Consider the following 19,820-nt stretch of genomic DNA (forward strand, 5'->3'; position numbering starts at 1 on the left):
GCCATTGAGGCATGGGGTAACTCTACATTCCTTAATGTTTCTGTATGCACTGTGGTGAGTTAGGAAGCTATATCTGTGTCATATTTTCAGACTTCTTCCTCAGATGATTTATGTCCATCTTCTGTATAGTCCCACGATACAGCAATATTATGCTAAACAATGGGATACTCTAACTAGAATTTATGAATATGCTGGGACAGACACTCAAATCCTAAGTTTCACACCTTCAAATATGTGAATGTTTCTCCTGCCATATATACCAAGGATAATCTCCAAATAAGGACTTCCATTTCTGTCTTCTAGTTTGTTTACCCCAGGACCCTACTCCTAGCACCAGATGTGCTTTACTTCTTGTGGCGTGGAAGTTTCTTCTATGTCATATACAGTATCCATATTTTCAACGGCTTCCTCATATAAACTCTATGATGTCCAGTCTTCCAGGGCTAACTCTAAATTTAGGAATTTCAATTTTGGAATTTCTTTTGGCAGTATTTTATGTCTCCATAAATAAAGGAAGAAATAGAATAAGACATGAAAAATACAAAAATGTTTCATGTTCATTGTTGAGAAGACTTAAAATCATCAAAATGTCCATGCTACCAAAAGCAATTTATATATTCAGTGTGATCCCAATAAGATACCAACAACATTCTTCTCAGATCTATATAAATTAATGCTAAAATTCATTTTGTAAACACAAGAGATTCCGAATAGCTAAATCAATCTTTTTTTTTTTCTTTAACTACATGTTTTATTTATTTATTTATTTTTTTTTATTTTTATTTATTTTTATTTTTTTTAATCTTTTATTTAATGAATATAAATTTCCAAAGTACGACTCATGGGTTACAATGGCTTCCCCCCCCATACCGTCCCTCCCACCAACAACCCTCCCCTTTCCCACTCCCTCTCCCCTTCCATTCACATCAAGATTCATTTTCGTAAATCAATCTTAAATAACAAAAGCAAAGCCAGAGACTTCACAATACCAGATTTCAAGACATACTACAGGGCAATTGTAGTCAAAATAATGTGGTACTGGCACAAAAATAGACATGTAGACTAATGAAACAGAATAGAAACTCCAGAAATTAACACACACATCTACAACCAATTTTTTTCAAAGGAGGTAAAATCAATCTCTGGAGAAAAGATAGTGTGTTCAACAGATGGTGCTAAGAAAATTGGATCTTTGTGTGCAGAAGTATTAAACAAGACCCCTAACTTACACCTCATATAAAGATCAACTCAAAATGGATCAAGGATCTAAATCTATGACCTGATGCTATCAAATTACTAGAGGAGAGCATTGGGGAAAGTCTGCAAGACACTGGCATAGGCAAATGCTTTTTGGAAAAAATCTCAGAAGCACAGGCAACCAAAACAAAAATAGACAAATGGGATTAACATCAGGCTAAGAAACTTCTGTACTGCAAAAGAAACAAAGTGAAGAGGCCACTGACAAACTGGGAGAGGATATTTGCAAACTATGCAAATGATAAAGAATAACTTCCACTTTGACCATGGCCTTGTCTAAATATGATCAGAGTCGGTGAACTCAGGGGGCTTCCATAGCCTTGGCAGCTCATGACAAGAGCCTAGGGTGATTACTGATGCCATAAACAAGAGTGTCAATTTGTTAAGTCAACAACAGGAGTCACTGTGCACTTACTCCTCATGTAAGATCTCTGTCCTTAGTGTGCTGTACATTGAGATTTAATGCTATAACTAGTACTCAATGCTATAACTATAACTCACTTTATGTTTCTGTGTGGGAGCAAACTGTTGAAATCTTTACTTAATGTATGCTAAACTGATCTTCTGTATATAAAGAGACTTGAAAATGAATCTTGATGTGAATGGAAGTGGAGAGGGAGTGGGAAAGGGGAGGGTAGCGGGTGGGAGGGACGTTATGTCGGGGGGGGAGCCATTGTAATCCATAAGCTGTATTTTGGAAATTTATATTCATTAAATAAAAGTAAAGAAAGATAAAGATATTAAAATGATTTGACATATATATTTATAGATGCAGGTAAGAATGCATCAAAAAGTCATCAGAAAAAATGAATTAAAAGATAAGTATTTTTTACAAAAAATTTTGAAAAAAAAAGAAATCTATACAGTAAAAAAAAAAATCACAGTGAGGTTTCACCTCACCCTGGTTAGAATGTTTCTCATACAGAAATAAACAAACAACAAAGGCTGATGAGGATGTGGGGGGAAAGATACCCCAATTCACTGTTGGTGCGAATGTAAACTAGTATAGCCACTGTGGAATGGAGATACTTTAGAAAGCTGAAAATATATATTCCAAATGACACAGCTATCTCACACTTGGGAATTTACCCAAGAGAAATGAAATCAGCATATGAAAGAGTTATTTGTACCCCCATGTTTATAGCAGCTCAATTCACAATAGCTAGGATATGGAATCAACCCAGATGTCTCTCAAAGAATGAAATCTTTTCTTTTGCAACAAAATGGATGAAATTACAACCATTATACTTAGTGAAATAAACCAGTTCCCATAAAGACAAATGTCATATATTTTCCCTGATCTAATAGAGTGACAAAAGTAGAGTGTATAGGAGTGAAAATGACATTTTGAAATTTGATGATTGTTTATAACCCTTGTCTCTACTGTTGAAGAACAGTGTTTTTTCCTTTTTACTATTTGTTGAACTCTTTACTTAGTGTAAAGTTAATCCTATGAGTATAAAGTAAACTGAAAGTAGATCACTTGAAAAATATTAAGAAAAACCTTCTTAGTGCAAATGAAAACACTTTTCTTTCATTTATTTATTTGCTACAGAGTTCTTGAAGCCCTTCTATTTGGAAACAAAGCTGAGCAAAGATTTATTTGTTCTAGGCTAGATTTTACTTACCTAAGGCACATGATCATTCTTGATCTAGGAGTTAAGAGATCCTTGGGACAATTATCAATAAGAAAATATTAGTTTGATAAGTCAAAAATAGTATCTTTATTTCAATTAGTTGTTGTAGTTATCTAGTTATGAGATGAGGTCTGGGAAGTAGTAATAAAACTGAAGTGTCTGAGCCAAGTTTGATAAATATTTTTATGGAATATTTAGTAATAGTGGATGATTGAATATTGGTATAAAACAAAATGAAAACAATAGTGAATAGATGGTAACTTTCTCATCTTCATAAAGCACATCTATAACTTTCTCACCTCATTAAAATATCCACAACACACTTACATATAAAATAATACTTAATGGGTGAGAAACTAGATGCTTTACCCCTCAGATTAGGAACAAAGCAAGGATGCCCCCTCATACTACTCCTACTGAAAATTTTACTGTAGTCATAGCTAGTGTAATAAAATAGGAGAAGGAAGTAAAATGAATATATGTTGGGAAAGAAGAAATAAAAAACTTATCTTTTTTTACAGGTAATATTATTATGAAGGAAATACCAAAGAGTCAGCAGAAATTAAACTAATAAATGATTATAATGATTATAACAAGGTCATAGTGCAATTGCTTTCTTTTTTTTTTTTTTTTTGACAGGCAGAGTGGACAGTGAAAGAGAGACAGAGAGAGAGAGGTCTTCCTTTTGCCGTTGGTTCACCCTCCAATGGCCGCCATGGCTGGCGCGCTGCGGCCGCTGCACTTGTGCTGATCCGAAGGCGGGAGCCAGGTGCTTATCCTGGTCTCCCATGCGGGTGCAGGGCCCAAGCACTTGGGCCATCCTCCACTGCACTCCCTGGCCACAGCAGAGAGCTGGACTGGAAGAGGGGCAACCGGGACAGAATCCAGCACCCTGACCGGGACTAGAACCCAGTGTGCCGGCGCCACAAGGCGGAGGATTAGCCTATTCAGCCACGGCGCCGGCTTGCAATTGCTTTCTTATACTAGTAAATAACAATTGAATTTTGATGTTAAAAACACCAGCTACATCACAAAAAATAAGGTGTGAATTTCACAAAATATGTGCAAAATGCTTATATAGAAATATATGAAACTCTGATGAAAGAAATTAAAGAAAATCTTTAAAAAAAGAACAGATAGTCCATGTTTATGGATTTGGATACTCAAGCCTAGTGTCAGCTCTTACCCACATATTTTCAATATAATAGCAACAAACTATTTTATAGATATTTATAAACTGGTCATAAGTCTCTATGAAAAGCAAAGGTTCAAGAATATCTCAAAAAACAATGAAAAGAAACAAAATCAGAGGACTGGCCAAACTCAATTTCAAGACTTACTGTGTTGGCCAGTGCCACAGCTAACTAGGCTAATCCTCCGCCTTGCGGCGCCGGCACACCGGGTTCTAGTTCCAGTCAGGGTGCCGGATTTTGTCCTGGTTGCCCCTCTTCCAGGCCAGCTCTCTGCTGTGGCCAGGGAGTGCAGTGGAGGATGGCCCAAGTCCTTGGGCCCTGCACCCCGTAGGAGAACAGGATAAGTACCTGGCTCCAGCTATCAGATCAGTGCGGTGCGCTGGCCGCAGCGCACCAGCCTCGGCGGCCATTGGAGGGTGAACCAACGGCAAAGGAAGACCTTTCTCTCTGTCTGTCTCTCTCATTGTCCACTCTGCCTGTCAAAAAAAAAAAATAAATAAATAAATAAATAAAAATAAAAAAAGAAAAAAGAAAAACAAAGACTTACTGTGAGGCTGTAGTGATTAAGACAGAGTGGTATTGAAAGAAAAGATGCAAGAATTAATAGGATAGAATACAGAGCTTGGAAATGGACCCTCAAAAGTAGAGTCAACTGATACTTGGCAAAAGAATAAAGACAATGTCTACATACAAAAACGATTCTAGATACACATCATATGCTTTCACAAAATTGAATGTAAATGTTTATAGCAGCTTTTTCCATAATCACCTGAAATAGGGAATCACCAAGATGTGCTTTACTAGCTGAATGGATATTCTGGGGTATACCCATACAGTGAAATATTGTTTAGCAATTAAAAGTAATGAGCTATAAGCCATGAAAACATATTGAAGTAACTTTAACAATTCATATTACTAAATGTAAGAAGCCAGTGTGAAAAGGCTGCATATTATACAATTCCAATTATATGACATTCTGAAAAATGCAAAACTAAGGAAAATAAAGTCAGTAGTGGTTGCTAGAGATTAGATAAGAATGAAGAGAGGATGAATAAGAGACATAGTGGATTTGTGTGCCACTGTATTGGGAGACACTAGACATTATGCATTTGACAAAATCTATAGGACTATATAGCACATAGAGTGAATCTTAACATATGTAGATAAACATTGTTCAGAAGTCTCAGGAAAGAATGCAGATGGTGACAAAAGTCATTCATATGAAAGAACTGAGAAGAGGATTATGAGAATAGGTACTGACCTATCTCTGTAAGTAAAGGGAGTCAGTAAGACTAAAGGCAAAAGGGAATTGCATACTGTACTCTAGACGATGAAGTTGTTTCTCATGGGGGTGTATGTTAACAATTCTGACCTGTACTGAAAATTTTCAAGGACTGAAAAACAAGGAAAGTCTGGGAAACTGCCATAGCAAAGAGGAGCCTAAGGAGACATGATTGTTACATGAATGTGACACCCTTAATAAGATCCTGGACAGACAGATAAAGACATTTGATAAAAATTAAGGAAACCTAAATAAAGTATAGGCTAATACTAATGTATCAGCATTGGGTCATTAATTGTAACAAACATATTGTATGAATGTATGATGGTAATAATAAGGAAAATTGAGTGTAGACATTTAAATGGGAACTCTGTACTGAATTTTTCTGTAAATCCAAAACTTCTAAAAAGTAAGTTTTACTAAAGAAAAATAAATGGAATCTCCAAGACTACATGAGGAGGTAGAATGCAGAACAAAGGTCATGTTAATAGTTATTAGAAAACAAAAAAGGGATGCATAACTAGCTAATTGGGTAAATATGGGATTTTTCTGTTGGAGAGGTATTAGAAAGACATTCAAGAAATGTCTTGAAGGCAGTTTAACATATGTTCATAAAATCCATCAGTAATCCCTGTGATCTGAGTTAAAGCCCAAACTCCCTGGGTGGCATACAAACTGAACCTACTTTTCTGCTCTTACCTTCTCTCTGGTGTTCATCAATGTCAGCAAGCTTATTCATCTACATATCATGCTGCCTGCTGCCTCTCTGCCTTTGTTCATTCCCTAGGTTCACCCCCAGCTCAGCTTTCTTTCCTTAGCTTGGTGTTATTTAATACTTACTTCACCTTCTCCAGGAAGTCTTTCCTGATTCTCCTGAATTCGGTGCCTTTTTTCTTCTTTCCCCACACCCCAGGAGTCTGGCTGTATCCTATTGGACTTATTGTCAACTACATGTGTAGTTGTCTCCTGTACTTGACCATAAATGAATCAAGGCCAGAGTCTTACTGTATCCATAATGAGAACTAGAGATAAAAGTTGCTTAATTTATATTTATAAAATGAGAAAGAGAAACAGGCATGATTCTTACCTACAAGAATCTCATATTTGAATGGAAATTAGGATATAATTTTCCGTTATAGAAAGATAGTTTTCTAAATTTCTATCAGTTTTCTAAAATAATAGCTTCTAATGAAAATTTTAGTTTGTTATCAAAAAATTCATTTTCTAGAACTGTGAAATATTATAAGAAAACTTTTGCACAATGGAAGATGAAATATTTTCCAATATTTGATTATTAATATCCTAAAAAAGGGAAAGGTGATTTTAATGATCTGATAAGTATAAGGCTTACTCCTAAGCACCTAATTACTGAATGTTTTGCCAAATGCTGTGTGTAATTTGTGTATGGAAACTTGGTTTATATTTAAGTGTAAATGGATTTATGATAAAGAAGTACATTTTTTCCTCTTCCCTCATTTTACAGTCATGCACTGAATGATATCTTGTCAATGACAGGCTACATATGTGATAGCAGTACCATTAGATCACAATGACGTGGAGAAATTCCTATTACCCAGTGATATCAGAGCTGTTGTAGCACATTGTGCTACACCCAGGTTTATGGCGAGCTGTCTTAAACACACCTGCACTGTCAGTGATATAAAAGCATAGTACATACAGTATGTCCAATACATAATACTTGAGAATGATAATAAATGATTGCTGTTGATGTATGTATTTGCTATACTATTGTTAAGTATACTACTGATGAAGAAAAACTTACTTTAAAGTACTGAACTGTGTTATGCCAGATGCAGCCTCATATATCTCATGTTTACTGCATCTATCGATTGCATCATTTTCTCTTCTGCTTGATTTTATCTCCTGTTGTTTTGTTCATCATGGTCCTTGGGAGTAATAGGCTATATCATACACGCATGCACGCACACATACACACACATACACGTTACACACATTATTGAACCTGTATGTGACATAAGTTTTTCTGTTAGGTTTCTGTAAGTCCAAGCTACAATGTTCACATAATGAAGAAATTTGTTACTGATACATTTCTCAGAAAGTATCCCCATCAAGCAGTGCATGGCTATTTTATGAAGAGTAAAACTTCATATTTTAGTGTACTGTGTTCACGTCTATAAGTCAGCCCCTCTGAAATGAAACACAGCAGACACTACACTGTCCTTAAATGAAGCTCCTTTGTGATTCAGAGGGTTTTCCTCAAAGGCATAAGCCATTGCCTCTGCCTATCAGGTGGTCTCTGTTTCTAGATCTTAGGGAACTTGATGAATCACACAGTGCAATTAACAGGAAAATGTTCTGAATTTATCATGATGTTTTGAAACTTAAGTAAAACAATATTCTTGCAAAATTACTGGTTTCAGTGTTGGCTCACACTTACGAAAGCATGTATTGATTGTAGGGTACAGGAGACGTTGACTGTCATTTTAAAATTAAGAAGAACTTGGAAAATGCATCCATAAGTTTGGAATCTGCGAGGAGCCCTGGATTGTTTGTTGGACTTTGGTCAGATGGACAGACAAGACCAGTTGTTTATACTAAGGATGAAAATGTTTGCTTCTATCCACAAGTCATCCAATGTATGTTTTCTCTGAAATACTTTGGTTTTGACTTGCTGTGTGATGATTTAGGTACTTTAATCACATTTTTACTAAGAAAATCTCTACGATTTAGCTTTTATGGTTATAATTCTAGGAGCACTGGAAGAAGAACATAATGAAGACCACTTACCTCAAATTTTAGATAATTAATGCCAGATACAGAGCTTTTGTTACATTTAACTCCTTTACATCTTTTAATTTGTGTATTTGAATTCACGTGTGTGTGTGTCCATGTTTATATTTGAATATTTTTGTTATTTAAGAATATCTCTGCACTCTGAGAGAGGATGAAGCTGTTAAAAATATTCAGGTTTATTACTTTTTTAAAATAATTTGAAAGGCAGAGCAGGGGTGGAGAGAGACATACAGACAGAAAGAGACAGACAGACTGAAAAAGATCTGTTATATGCTGGTTTACTTCCCAAATGCCTGCAACAGCTGGGGTTGGACTGGGCCAAAACCAGGAGCTGGGAACTCAGATTTTGGGTCTCCCATGTGTGTGGCAGGAACTCAAATACTTGATTCATAGACCTGCAACATCACAAAGTGGGTACATATTAGCAGGAAGCTAGAATCAAGAGTGGAACTAGGACTTGAAGCCAGGCACTCAAATACGGGATGCCAGTGTCCCAAACAATGCCACATATCCACTCCCATTGCTTTAATTTTTAATTCTTGCAGTATAAAAGGAGATTAAATAAAGATCAATATCAACAGGATTTGAGCTTTGCTTGAACCCCAAGGCTAATGAGGTACATATTGTGGTTATTATTTTTAAAGATTTATTTATTTATTTGAAGGTCAGAGTTACACAGAGAGAGGAGAGGCAGAGATAGTTGGATATATATACAGAGAAAGGTCTTCCAACTGCTGGTTCACTCCCTAATTGGCTGCAACAACCAGAGCTGCGCCTCTCCGAAGCCAGGAGCCGGGAGCTTCTTCTGGGTCTCCCATATGGGTGCAGGGGCCCAAGCACTTGGGTCATCTTCTACTATTTTCCCAGGCCATAGCTGAGAGCTGGATTGCAAGTGGAGCAGCTGGAGCATGAACCAGCATGAATTTTTGATGCTGGCACTGCATGCAGGCAGCTTCACCTGCTGTGCCACAGCGCTAGCTCCCATATGCTGGTTTTTAATGGTCTGAACGTTTAGTTTGCTGCCAATTTGTACCTGGTGTGGGTCCATAAAATTTGGCTTAAATCAAACTCTGGATAATTATCTTAGCCAGCCTGACTCTTCTTTACTTTTTTTTTTTTTGGTATGAGTCTACCTATATGTATGTGTATGTGTGTGTGTGTGTGTGTGTAAAATACACTAAGGAAGATAGTGTAAAGTAAGAACACAGCCTTATTTAGCGTGATGGCATATCTGGCCCTATTGTTTATGGTATCTGCCTTAATTACTTCTCAGTGTTTAGTTGCCACATTCAAAATTTTACAAATCACTGGGCTAGTATACCCTAAGTTACTGCCATCACTTCCCCAATCCACAGGATGACAGGGAGTACATTCCTGATCAGCAAAATGCATGTGCTACTGTCTCTGGAGCTCTGATGAGAAACAGATGACTTGGAAGTAGGCAGAAGGATATAGGCTAGCGTAGAAGAGCATTGAGAAATGGCTAGCAGGGGACAGCCCCTGACTGGAATAGAAGGAAGGAATGAGAAATAATGAGGAGGGAGCAGAAAAGTAAAGAAGAGAATGAGAAGATAGCAATAATTAGAAAAGGAAGCGAGAAACAGAAAAAGTAATTTGTGGCATCGCACGGGAGAGAATGAATAACCTCGTTTGTCATCTTAGGGCATTAGCATCAATAGAAGCAATAGAAATGAAGTCATTCTTCTTTACTGACTAAATCTAATTCTATTACTGGAGCCTGGATTGTTTGTGTTTCTTTATTTACTGGTGGCAACTACCTTTCTTAAAAAGTGCAGGAATATAGGGGACATGGCTTTAACATTTTGTGGGTGCATTGTAAATCCTAGGAGTTCCAAAGTAGGGTATAAAAGCATCAACCTTTCTTCAAAATACAGTTTCTAGTAATACCTACCCATTTCATAGGAAAAGATTCCCAGTGTTAAGAAATCCATGTGTGTACCTCATGCATTTTGGCTTCTACATCAAATTCATATTTTTTTCTGCTGGTACCGTAATGAAACGTTTACCTGCAGAATAATTCACTGCAATTCCTCTTAGAAATTTATGTTAATGTTAATTAATCATTAAACTCTGAACACTTCAGCAGAAGGAAGTACACAGAATGGTTCAGGTACAAAGGCTTGTGTTTACTATAAGGGAGGGAACCATTGGGAATTCTGGTTTGTGTAGATATATGTCCTTACTTTTACCCACTTCCCCCTTTTCCCAAGTAAAGTTAGGTTTCCTTCAAATAGCTACTGTGTGGAAGGAACCACTGAGCTATAGCCAGCCCAGGTTTCCTGTGGGATAAGAAAAACAGAATGGTTTCCAAACCATTTCCTGAGTAACTGATGCTCGCATGCCAGTGGCCATCTTGGCACGGCCTTCTCATTCCACCACTTCAATTCTCCACTTTCAGCAATAGGCAAATCAACGAGGCAGAAAATCAATAAGGAAACAGCAGATTTAATCAACACTATAGACCAAATGGACCTAACAGATATCTACAGTACTTTTCATCCTACAGTTGCATTATATACATTCTTCTCAGCAATTCATGGAATTTTCTCTAGGATTGACCACATATTCTGGCCATAAAGCAAGTCTCAGCAAATTTTAAAAAGTTGAAATCATACCATGCATCTTCTAATACCACAATGTAATGAAGCTGGAAATCAGCAACTCAGGAATCTCTAGAGCATATGGAAACACATGTAGCCTAAACAGCGTGCTCCTGAATGAACAGTGGATCACTGAAGAAATCATAAAAGAAATAAAAAAACATTCTGGAAACAAATGAAGATAACACAAAAAACTTATGGGCTACAATAAAAGCAGTGTCAAGAGGAAACTTTATAGCAATAGGTGCCTACATCAAGAAATTGGAAAACCACCAAATAAATGAGCTTTCGATGCATCTCAAGGATCTTGAAAAATAACAGCAAACCAAACCCCATATTAGTAGGAGAAAAGAAATAATTAAAATTAGAGAAGAAATCAACAAAATTGAATCCAAAAAAATACAAAATGTCAGCAAAATGAAGAGTAGGTTTTTTTGAAAAAATAAACACAATTGACACACCATTGGCCCAGCTAGCCAAAAAAAAGGAGAAAGAAGACCCAAAACAATAAAATTAGAGATGAAAAAGGAAATGGAACAACAGATACCACAGAAATAAAAAGAATCATCAGAAATTACTACAAAGAGCTGTATGCCAACAAACTGGGGAACCCAGAAGAAATGGATAGATTCCTGGACACATACAACTTACCTAAATTGAGCTTGAAAACATGGAAAACCTAAACAGACCCATAACCAACGTAGAAATTGAATTAGTAATAAAGGCCCTCCCAACAAAGAAAGGCCCAGGACCGGATGGATTCACTGCTGAATTCTACCAGACATTTAAAGAACTAACTCCAATTCTTCTCAAACTATTCAGAACAATTGAGAGGGAATCCTCCCAAATTCGTTCTACAAAGCCAGAATCACCTTAATTCCTAAACCTGAAATAGATGCCGCAGGGAAAGAGAATTACAGACCAATTTTCCTGATGAGCATAGAAGCACAAATCCTCAACAAAATTCTAGCCAATCGAATATTCAACAACATATCAGAAAGATCATCCACCCAGACCAAGTGGGATTTATCCTCAGTATGCAGGGATGGCTCAACATTCACAAATCAAACAATGTGATACATCATATTAACAAACTGCAGAACAAAAACCATATGATTATCTCAATAGATGCAGAGAAAGAATTTGATAAAATACAACACCATTTCATGATTAAAACTCTAAGCAAATTGGGTATAGAAGGAACATTTCTCAGCACAATCAAGACAATTTATGACAAACCATGGCCAGCGATGTCCTGAATGAGGAAAAGTTGGAAGCATTCCCACTAAGATCTGGTACCAGACAGGGATGCACACTCTCACCATTGCTATTCAATATACTTCTAGAATTTTTAGGCAGAGCCATTAGGCAAGAAAAAGAAATCAAAGGAATACAAATTGGGAAGGAAGAAGTCAAAGTATCCCTTTTTGCAGATGACATGATTCTATATATAGGGGATCCAAATCACTTCACTAAGAGACTGTTGGAACTCATTGGAGAGTTTGGTAAAGTAGCAGGATGTAAAGTCAATACACAAAAATCAACAGCCTTGTTATACACAGACAATTCCATGTCTGACAAAAAACTTCTAAGATAATTTCATTCACAATAGTTACAAAACAAATCAAATGCCTTGGAATAAATTTAACCAAGGATGTCAAAGATCTCTATGATGAGAATTAAGAACATTAAAGAAAGAAATAGGATTAAGCCAGTCCCAAAGGAACAAATATCATATGTTCTCCCTGATCGGCGACAACTAACTGAGCACCAAAGGGGAAACTTGTTGAAGTGAAATGGACACTATGAGAAACAGTGACTTGATCAGCTCTTGTCCTGACGGTTGATGTACAATGTAATACTTTATCCATTTTAGTATTTTTTTTGTTCTAGTAGCATTGGTTGAACTCTGTAATTAACACACAATTATTCTTAGGTGTTTAAATTTTAACTGAAATGTGATCCCTGTTAGGAATTTGGAAAACATTATGTTGAGTGAAATAAGCCAATCCCAAAGGGACAAATACCACTTGTTCTCCTTGATAGGTGACAACTAACTGAGCACCAAAAAGGAAACCTGTTAAAGTGAAATGAACACTATGAGAAACGGTGACTTGATTAGCCCTCACCCTGACTGTTGATGAGCAGCTTAATATGTTATCCCTCTTAGTATTTATTTTATTTGTTCTACTTAATACTTTTGGTTGAATATTGTAATCAATACACAATTCTTCTTAAGTGCTGAAACTTAACTGAAAAGTGATCACTTTTCAATATAAGAGTGGGAATAAGAGAGGGAAGAGATGTGCAATTCGGGACATGCTCATGCTGACTTACCTCAAATGGTAGAGTTAGAAACATACCAGGGGATTCGAATTCAATCCCATCGAGGTGGCATGTACCAATGCCATCTCACTAGTCCAAGTGATCAATTTCTGTTCACAATTGATCATAATGATAGGACTAAGAACCAAAGGGATCACATAAACAAGACTAGTGTCTGCAAATACTAGCTGATAGAATCAAAAAGGGAGAGAATGATCCAACATGGGAAGTGAGATACACAGCAGACCCATAGAATGGCAAATGTCCTAAACAGCACTCTGGCCTCATAATGAGCCCTTAAGGCATGCGGATCTGGCTGAAAAGCCCATGAGAGTATTTCAGGCATGGAAAGCCAAGACACTCTGGGGGAAAAAAAAACCTAAATGAAAGATCTCCGTGAGTGAGATCCCAGTGGAAAGAATGGGTCATCAAAGAAGGAGGTACCTTTCTCTGAAGGGAGGAGACAACTTCCACTTTGACCATGGCCTTGTCTAAATATGATCAGAGTCAGCGAACTCAGGGAGCTTCCATAGGCTTGGCAGCTCATGACAAGAGCCTCGGGTGATTACTGATGCCATAAACAAGAGTGTCAATTTGTTAAGTCAACAACAGGAGTCACTGTGCACTTACTCCTCATGTAGGATCTTTGTCCTTAGTGTGCTGTACATTGAGATTTAATGCTATAACTAGTACTCAAACAGTATTTTTCACTTTATGTTTCTGTGTGGGAGCAAACTGTTGAAATCTTTACTTAATGTATGCTAAACTGATCTTCTGTATATAAAGAGAATCGAAAATGAATCTTGATGTGAATGGAAGGGGAGAGGAAGTGGATAAGGGGAGGGTTGTGGGTTGGAGGGACATTATGGGGGGGAAGACATTGTAATCCATATTCTGTATTTTGGAAATTTATATTCATTAAGTAAAAGTTAAAAAAATAGTATAAAAAAGGAAAGAAATAGGAAAATATAGAAAAAATGGAAAAATCTTCCATGTTCATATTTTGGAAGAATTAATATCATCAAAATGTCCATTCTTCAGAAAAAAATTTACAGATTCAATGTGATACCAAACTAAACACCAAAGACATTCTTCTCAAATCTAGAAAAAATGATGCTGAAATTCTTATGGAGGCCACAGGAGAACTCAAATAGCTAAAGCAATCTTATAAAACAAAAACAAAACTGAACGTATCACAATACCAGATTTCAAGATACACTACAAAGAAGTTATAATCAAAACAGTCTGGTACTGGTACAAAAATAGATGGATAGACCAATGGAACAGAATAGAAATACCAGAAATCAATCCAAACATCTACAACCAATTTATATTTGATCAAGGAGCTAAAACCAATCCCTGGAGCAAGGACAATATCTTCAAAAAATGGTGCTGGGAAAACTGGATTTCCACATACAGAAGTATGAAACCAGACCCCTACCTCAAACCTTACACAAAAATCCACTCAACATGGATTAAAGATCTAAATATATGGCCTGACACCATCAAATTATTAGAGAACATTTGAAAAACCCTGCAGAATATTGGCACAGGCAGAGACTTCTTGGAAAAAAACCCAGGGGTGCAGGCAAAGCCAAATTTAACAAATGAGATTCCTTCACATTGAGAAGTTTCTGTATGAGAAAAGTAATAGTCAGCAAAGTGAAGAGGCATCTGACAAAATGGGAGAAAGTATTTACAAATGATGCAAATAATAAAGGATAAATAACCAGAATCTACAAAAAGATCAAGAAACTCCACAACAACAAAGCAAATAACCCAGTTAAGAGATGGGCCAAAGACTTAAACAGACGTTTTTCAAAAGAGGAAATGGCCAACAGACACATGAAAAAATGCTCAGGATCATTAGCTGTCAGGGAAATGCAAATCAAAACCACAGTGAGGTTTCACTTCACCCCGGCTAGAATGAATTTCAGACAGAAACCAACAAACAACAAATGCTGGCCAGGATGTGGGGAGAAAGATACCCTAATCCACTGTCAGTGGGAATGCAAACTGCTAAAACTACTATCGAAGATAGTTTGAAGGTACCTCAGAAATCTGAATATAGTCCTACCATATGACCCAGCCATTACACTCCAAAGAATTTATGAAAGGGATATGAAATCAGCAAATAAAAGAGCTATCTGCACCTCCATGTTTATTGTAGCTCAATTCACAATAGCTAAGACATGGAACCAACTAAATGGTCATTAACAGAAGACTGGATAAAGAAATTATTGGATATGTACTCTATGGAATACTACACAGCAGTAAAAAATTAAATCTGGTCATTTTTAACAAAATGGATGAATCTGGAAGACATCATTTTTAGTGATATAAGCCATTCCCAAATGGATAAATGCAATATGTTCTCCATCATCTGGGACAACTAACAGAGCACCTAAAAGGAAACCTGTAGATGTGAAATTGACATTATGAGAAGCAAATGTTTGAATTGCCCTTGTTTTGACTGTTGAGTAACAGTTTATTATCTTATTTTTTTTACTATTTTCTTACTTAATACCATTGGCTGAACTCTTAATGCAGAATTATTCATATGTGCTTAAATCCAATTGAAAATAGATCCCAGTAAAAAACAAGGTGGGAATAAGAGAAGGAGATGTATAGTTTTGCACACATTCAAACAGACTTACCCCTATGGGTAAAGGTAAGAACTTGCCATAGGGCTACAAATCCCATTAAGCTAGGTGGTACTAATGCCATCTTAGGTGTTACAGTGATCATAATAAGTGTGTAATTGATCATATAGATAGGATTAAGTTTCAAAGAGATCACTTAAATAAGACCAAGTGTCTGATAATAATAACAATAGATAGAATTAAAAAGGAGACAATGCTCCAACATGGGAAGTAGTCCACACAGCAGACTCATAGAACGGGCGCTGGTTCAGTCCTGGCTGCTCCACTTCTGATCCAGCTCTCTGCTATGGCCTGGGAAAGCAGTAGATAACAACCCAAGTCCTTGGCCCCCTGCACCCGCATGGGTGACCTGGAAGAAGCTCTAAACAGCACTCTGACCTCAGAATCATCCCTTAAGGCATTTGGATCTGGTGAAAAGCCCATGAGAACCTTTCAGACGTGGAAAGCCAAGATATTGTGGCAAAGAATGATCTACATGAAGGATCTCTGAGAGTGAGATCCCCATAGAAAGAAGGGGCCATCAAAGAAAGATGTACTTATCTCTGAGGGAGAAGAGAACTTCCACTTTGCTATGGCCTTGTCTAAATAGTGATGGAGTTTGTGGACTTAAAAGGCTTCCATAGCCTTGGCAGCTTATGACAAGAGCCTTGGGTGATCACTGAGGTCATAAATATTAATGTCAATGGTATCATTAAATCAACAACAGGAGTCACTGTGTACTTGCTCCCCATGTAGGACATCTGGCCTTAATGAATTGTGCTATGAGAATTAAGTGTAAAACTTGTTTTTAAATAGTACTCTATACTTTGTGTGTCTGTGTGGGTGCAAACTGTGCAAATCTTTACTTAGTATAGAGTTGGTCTTCTGCATATAAAGTTAATTAAAAACTAATCTTGATGAAGATTGGAATGAGAGAGGGAGTAGGATGTGGTATGGGAGCAGGGGTGGGAGGGTGTGTATGGGGGAAGAACTGCTATATTCCTAAAGCTGTACCTGTGAAACTGGTATTCTTTAAAAAAAACTTTCTTTTTTCTTTTTTTGCCAGGCAGAGTTAGACAATGAGAGAGAGAGACATAGAGAGAGTCACAGACAGTGAGAGAGAGAGACAGAAAGGTCTTCCTTCCATTGGTTCACTCCCCCAATGGCCACTACGGCCAGCACGCTGAGCCCATCCAAAGCCAGGAGCTGGGTACTTCCTCCTGGTCTCCCACGTGGATGCAGGGGCCCAAGCAGTTGGGCCATCCTCCACTGCCCTTCCAGGCCACAGCAGAGAGCCAGACTGGAAGAGGAGCAACGAGGACTAGTACCTGACACCCCAACTGGGACTAGAACCCCAGGTGCCAGCGCCATAGGTAGAGGATTAACCATGTGAGTCATGGCGCTGGCCTAAATAAAAGCTTTCTAAAGAAAGAAAGAAAAAAAAAGAAAGCACAGTGCCTGGCTCAGAGTAGTTGTGCAAGGTGTCCTTGTTAAAGGAATGAATGGCATAGAAGAAATGTTGTGTATTATTTCCATAGCTAGCAATAGACCCCTAATTAAATTAATTAACATCTCAATCTCTATTTTGTCACCTGTAAATGAAAATAATGATACTGTTTTAGAGTAAGAACTTTTTGCCTGAGTCTGTGAACCTTAGGAAATTGCAAGTAAACATATTTTGAGGAAGTACATTGTGTGCAAATATGCATGAGTGTGCATTTGAAGTGAGAAGATGTACATGACCTTCTTTAGATTTTCAAAAGGATCAATGACTCAGAAAGTATTAAAAACTATCTTATAGTGTTTTGTGCAGAGAGTGACATTTTTAAAGTTCATATCAATCACACTAATCATTTTATCATTTTAGAATCACTGTATATGGTAGATTGAACATGTTCCATTAACTTCGTCCTCTCCCTGCCATTCTGATCCCTTTGAAACTGTAGGGTTTTTGTTTGTTTGTTTAATTTGAGAGATAGTGAGAGAGAGAGAGGCACAGACAAAGGCGGACAGAGCTCCCATCTACTCCTCAAATGCCTGTAATAGGTGTGGCTGGGTTTGGCCAGAAATAAAACCAGGAAACTGAGAACATAACCCAGGTCTCCCACATGGGTGACAGGAACTCTACTATTTGAGCTATAACTTGCTGCCTTCCAGGTTACACATTAGAAGGATGCTGGAGTCAGGGGTTCAAGCCAGGAATTGAACTCAGATACTTGGGCATCTTGACTGAATAGGCTAAACACGAGTATCTTGCTGCAAGTTTTGAATTACTTTTGTTTCATTATAGACAGAGAAGTCCAACTCCAAAGCTTGTTTTAGTAGGATAAACTTTTCCTTGTAGTTACCTGGAAAGCATCATTGAAGTTATGAATTACTCTGCACATTAAATAGACTTGGATAGGGAAAGAGATAGTGGTAGGGAGAGGACAATAAAGTTGCATTTCATCGTAGTTTTTATTTTGCATTGTTGTTGATAAATTTTCACATTTTTTCTTAAATTGTGAAAGTCAGATTACAAGAGAACACGGGTGAGAATTGTCCCAACTCAGAGTATTATTGGAGGCCCACTTTGATATTTGGATTTTGGACCTCCTTCTGTGATCCACCTGACTAAAACGTAACAGTGAGTACGACACTGGGCAGAGGGATTGAAACATCCTGAATGGCATTTCCAGCAAATGGCTTCTGTGTTTTAGTTTCTGGCTGTGTTGTTTCCATTGTGAAAGGCTGATGTTGAATGTGGAGAAGCCAGAGTAAGGAGGGTGGGGAGCTGAGGGATGCTCACTCATTTCACAATTCTACTTCGGCTGACCCTGTTGTGTAACCCTTGCTGTACTTGTTTCTACTTTCTGGGCTGGTACATTGATTGCTTCCTCCCCTCTGTTCCTTGTGTACTTTGTGCCTTTGTCTGTTATAGCACTCAACAGAGTGTTCAGAAGTTAGCATTTGTGTGTTCTCCCTTTGGGCTGTAATCCCATCCATGGCAAAAGCCATGTCTTAGGCATTGATTTAATCCTAGTGCTATGCAAGTGACTGGACAATAGTTTCTCTTCTCTTTACAAATCCTGGGCTTTTGCATTATTCCGTGAATAAATGGGACCTTAATTATTTAGGATCCATTTTCATTTTTTCTTTCCAAGTGTTCATTTACTCTGAATGAGTGTATTTCTAGTTATTTCTGATCTTTCTTTTAATATTTTAAAATTTTGTTATGATTACCAGTCTCCAATGTCGAAGCATTACATTGTAAATAACCCATATGGAAAACTCTTTTTAAAATGGAGTTTGGTATTTAATAGCTTATTATTGTTTGAAATTAAGGATACATGAAGAATAAATAATGTGATCATGGGCAGGTCTTCAGATACTATTTTGTACTGTCTGTGCCATCATTCCATGCGATTAAGCTGCAATAGTTTCTGTTAACCATACCATCAGATTTTCTTGTTTATGAGATATCTAAATCATTAATAGAAATTGTGATATTAAGAAGTAGATGCTATCATGTATAATTATGTAGATTCAGATATGTATGTAGGGACTTCATAGTAGTAGACAATTTCAAAATAGTAGACAATTTCAAAAATTGTGAAAAATGAAATTAAAAGATGTTTATCTTGGTGCAAAAGATTTTTAAATCCATGCATAATTTTTTTCATGCACTTTCCGTGAACTTTTTGAATACCCCTCATATATGACTTTTGTTACTCAAAACTCAGTTTGTTACTCAAACTTCATGGTGTGAATTACTATCATTTAAAAAATAAATTGTCAGGGCCGGCGCTGTGGCATAGCAGATAAAGCCACCGCCTGCAGTGCCAGCATCCCTTATAGGTGTCAGTTCAAGTCCTGGCAGCTCTTCTAATACAGCTCTCTGCTATGGCCTGGGAAAGCAGTAGAAGATGGCCCAAGTCCTTGGGCCCCTGCACCTGTGTGGGAGACCCGGAAGAAGCTCCTGGCTCCTGGCTTCAGATTGGTGCAGCTCTGGCCGTTGTGGCCAGTTGGAGAGTGAACCAGTGGATGAAAGGCTGTCTCTCTCTCTCTCTTCCTCTCCCTCTCCCTCTCCCTCTCCCTCTCCCTCTCCC

At 37.4% G+C, this 19,820-nt stretch overlaps 1 protein-coding gene across 1 annotated transcript in view; it reads left to right on the forward strand.

The window, feature by feature from the left end:
• The window catches only part of RP1 (RP1 axonemal microtubule associated), a 315,423-nt gene that overhangs the window by 142,973 nt on the left and 152,630 nt on the right, over positions 1-19,820 (forward strand). Inside the window, exon 16 of the mRNA XM_017341307.3 lies at positions 7,810-7,987. Within this exon, the coding sequence (XP_017196796.3) occupies positions 7,810-7,987 (178 nt within the window). The remainder of the gene's footprint in view (positions 1-7,809; positions 7,988-19,820) is intronic.

The sequence above is a fragment of the Oryctolagus cuniculus genome, chromosome 6 (assembly GCF_964237555.1).
Source record: "Oryctolagus cuniculus chromosome 6, mOryCun1.1, whole genome shotgun sequence".
Taxonomy (NCBI): Eukaryota; Metazoa; Chordata; class Mammalia; order Lagomorpha; family Leporidae; genus Oryctolagus; species Oryctolagus cuniculus.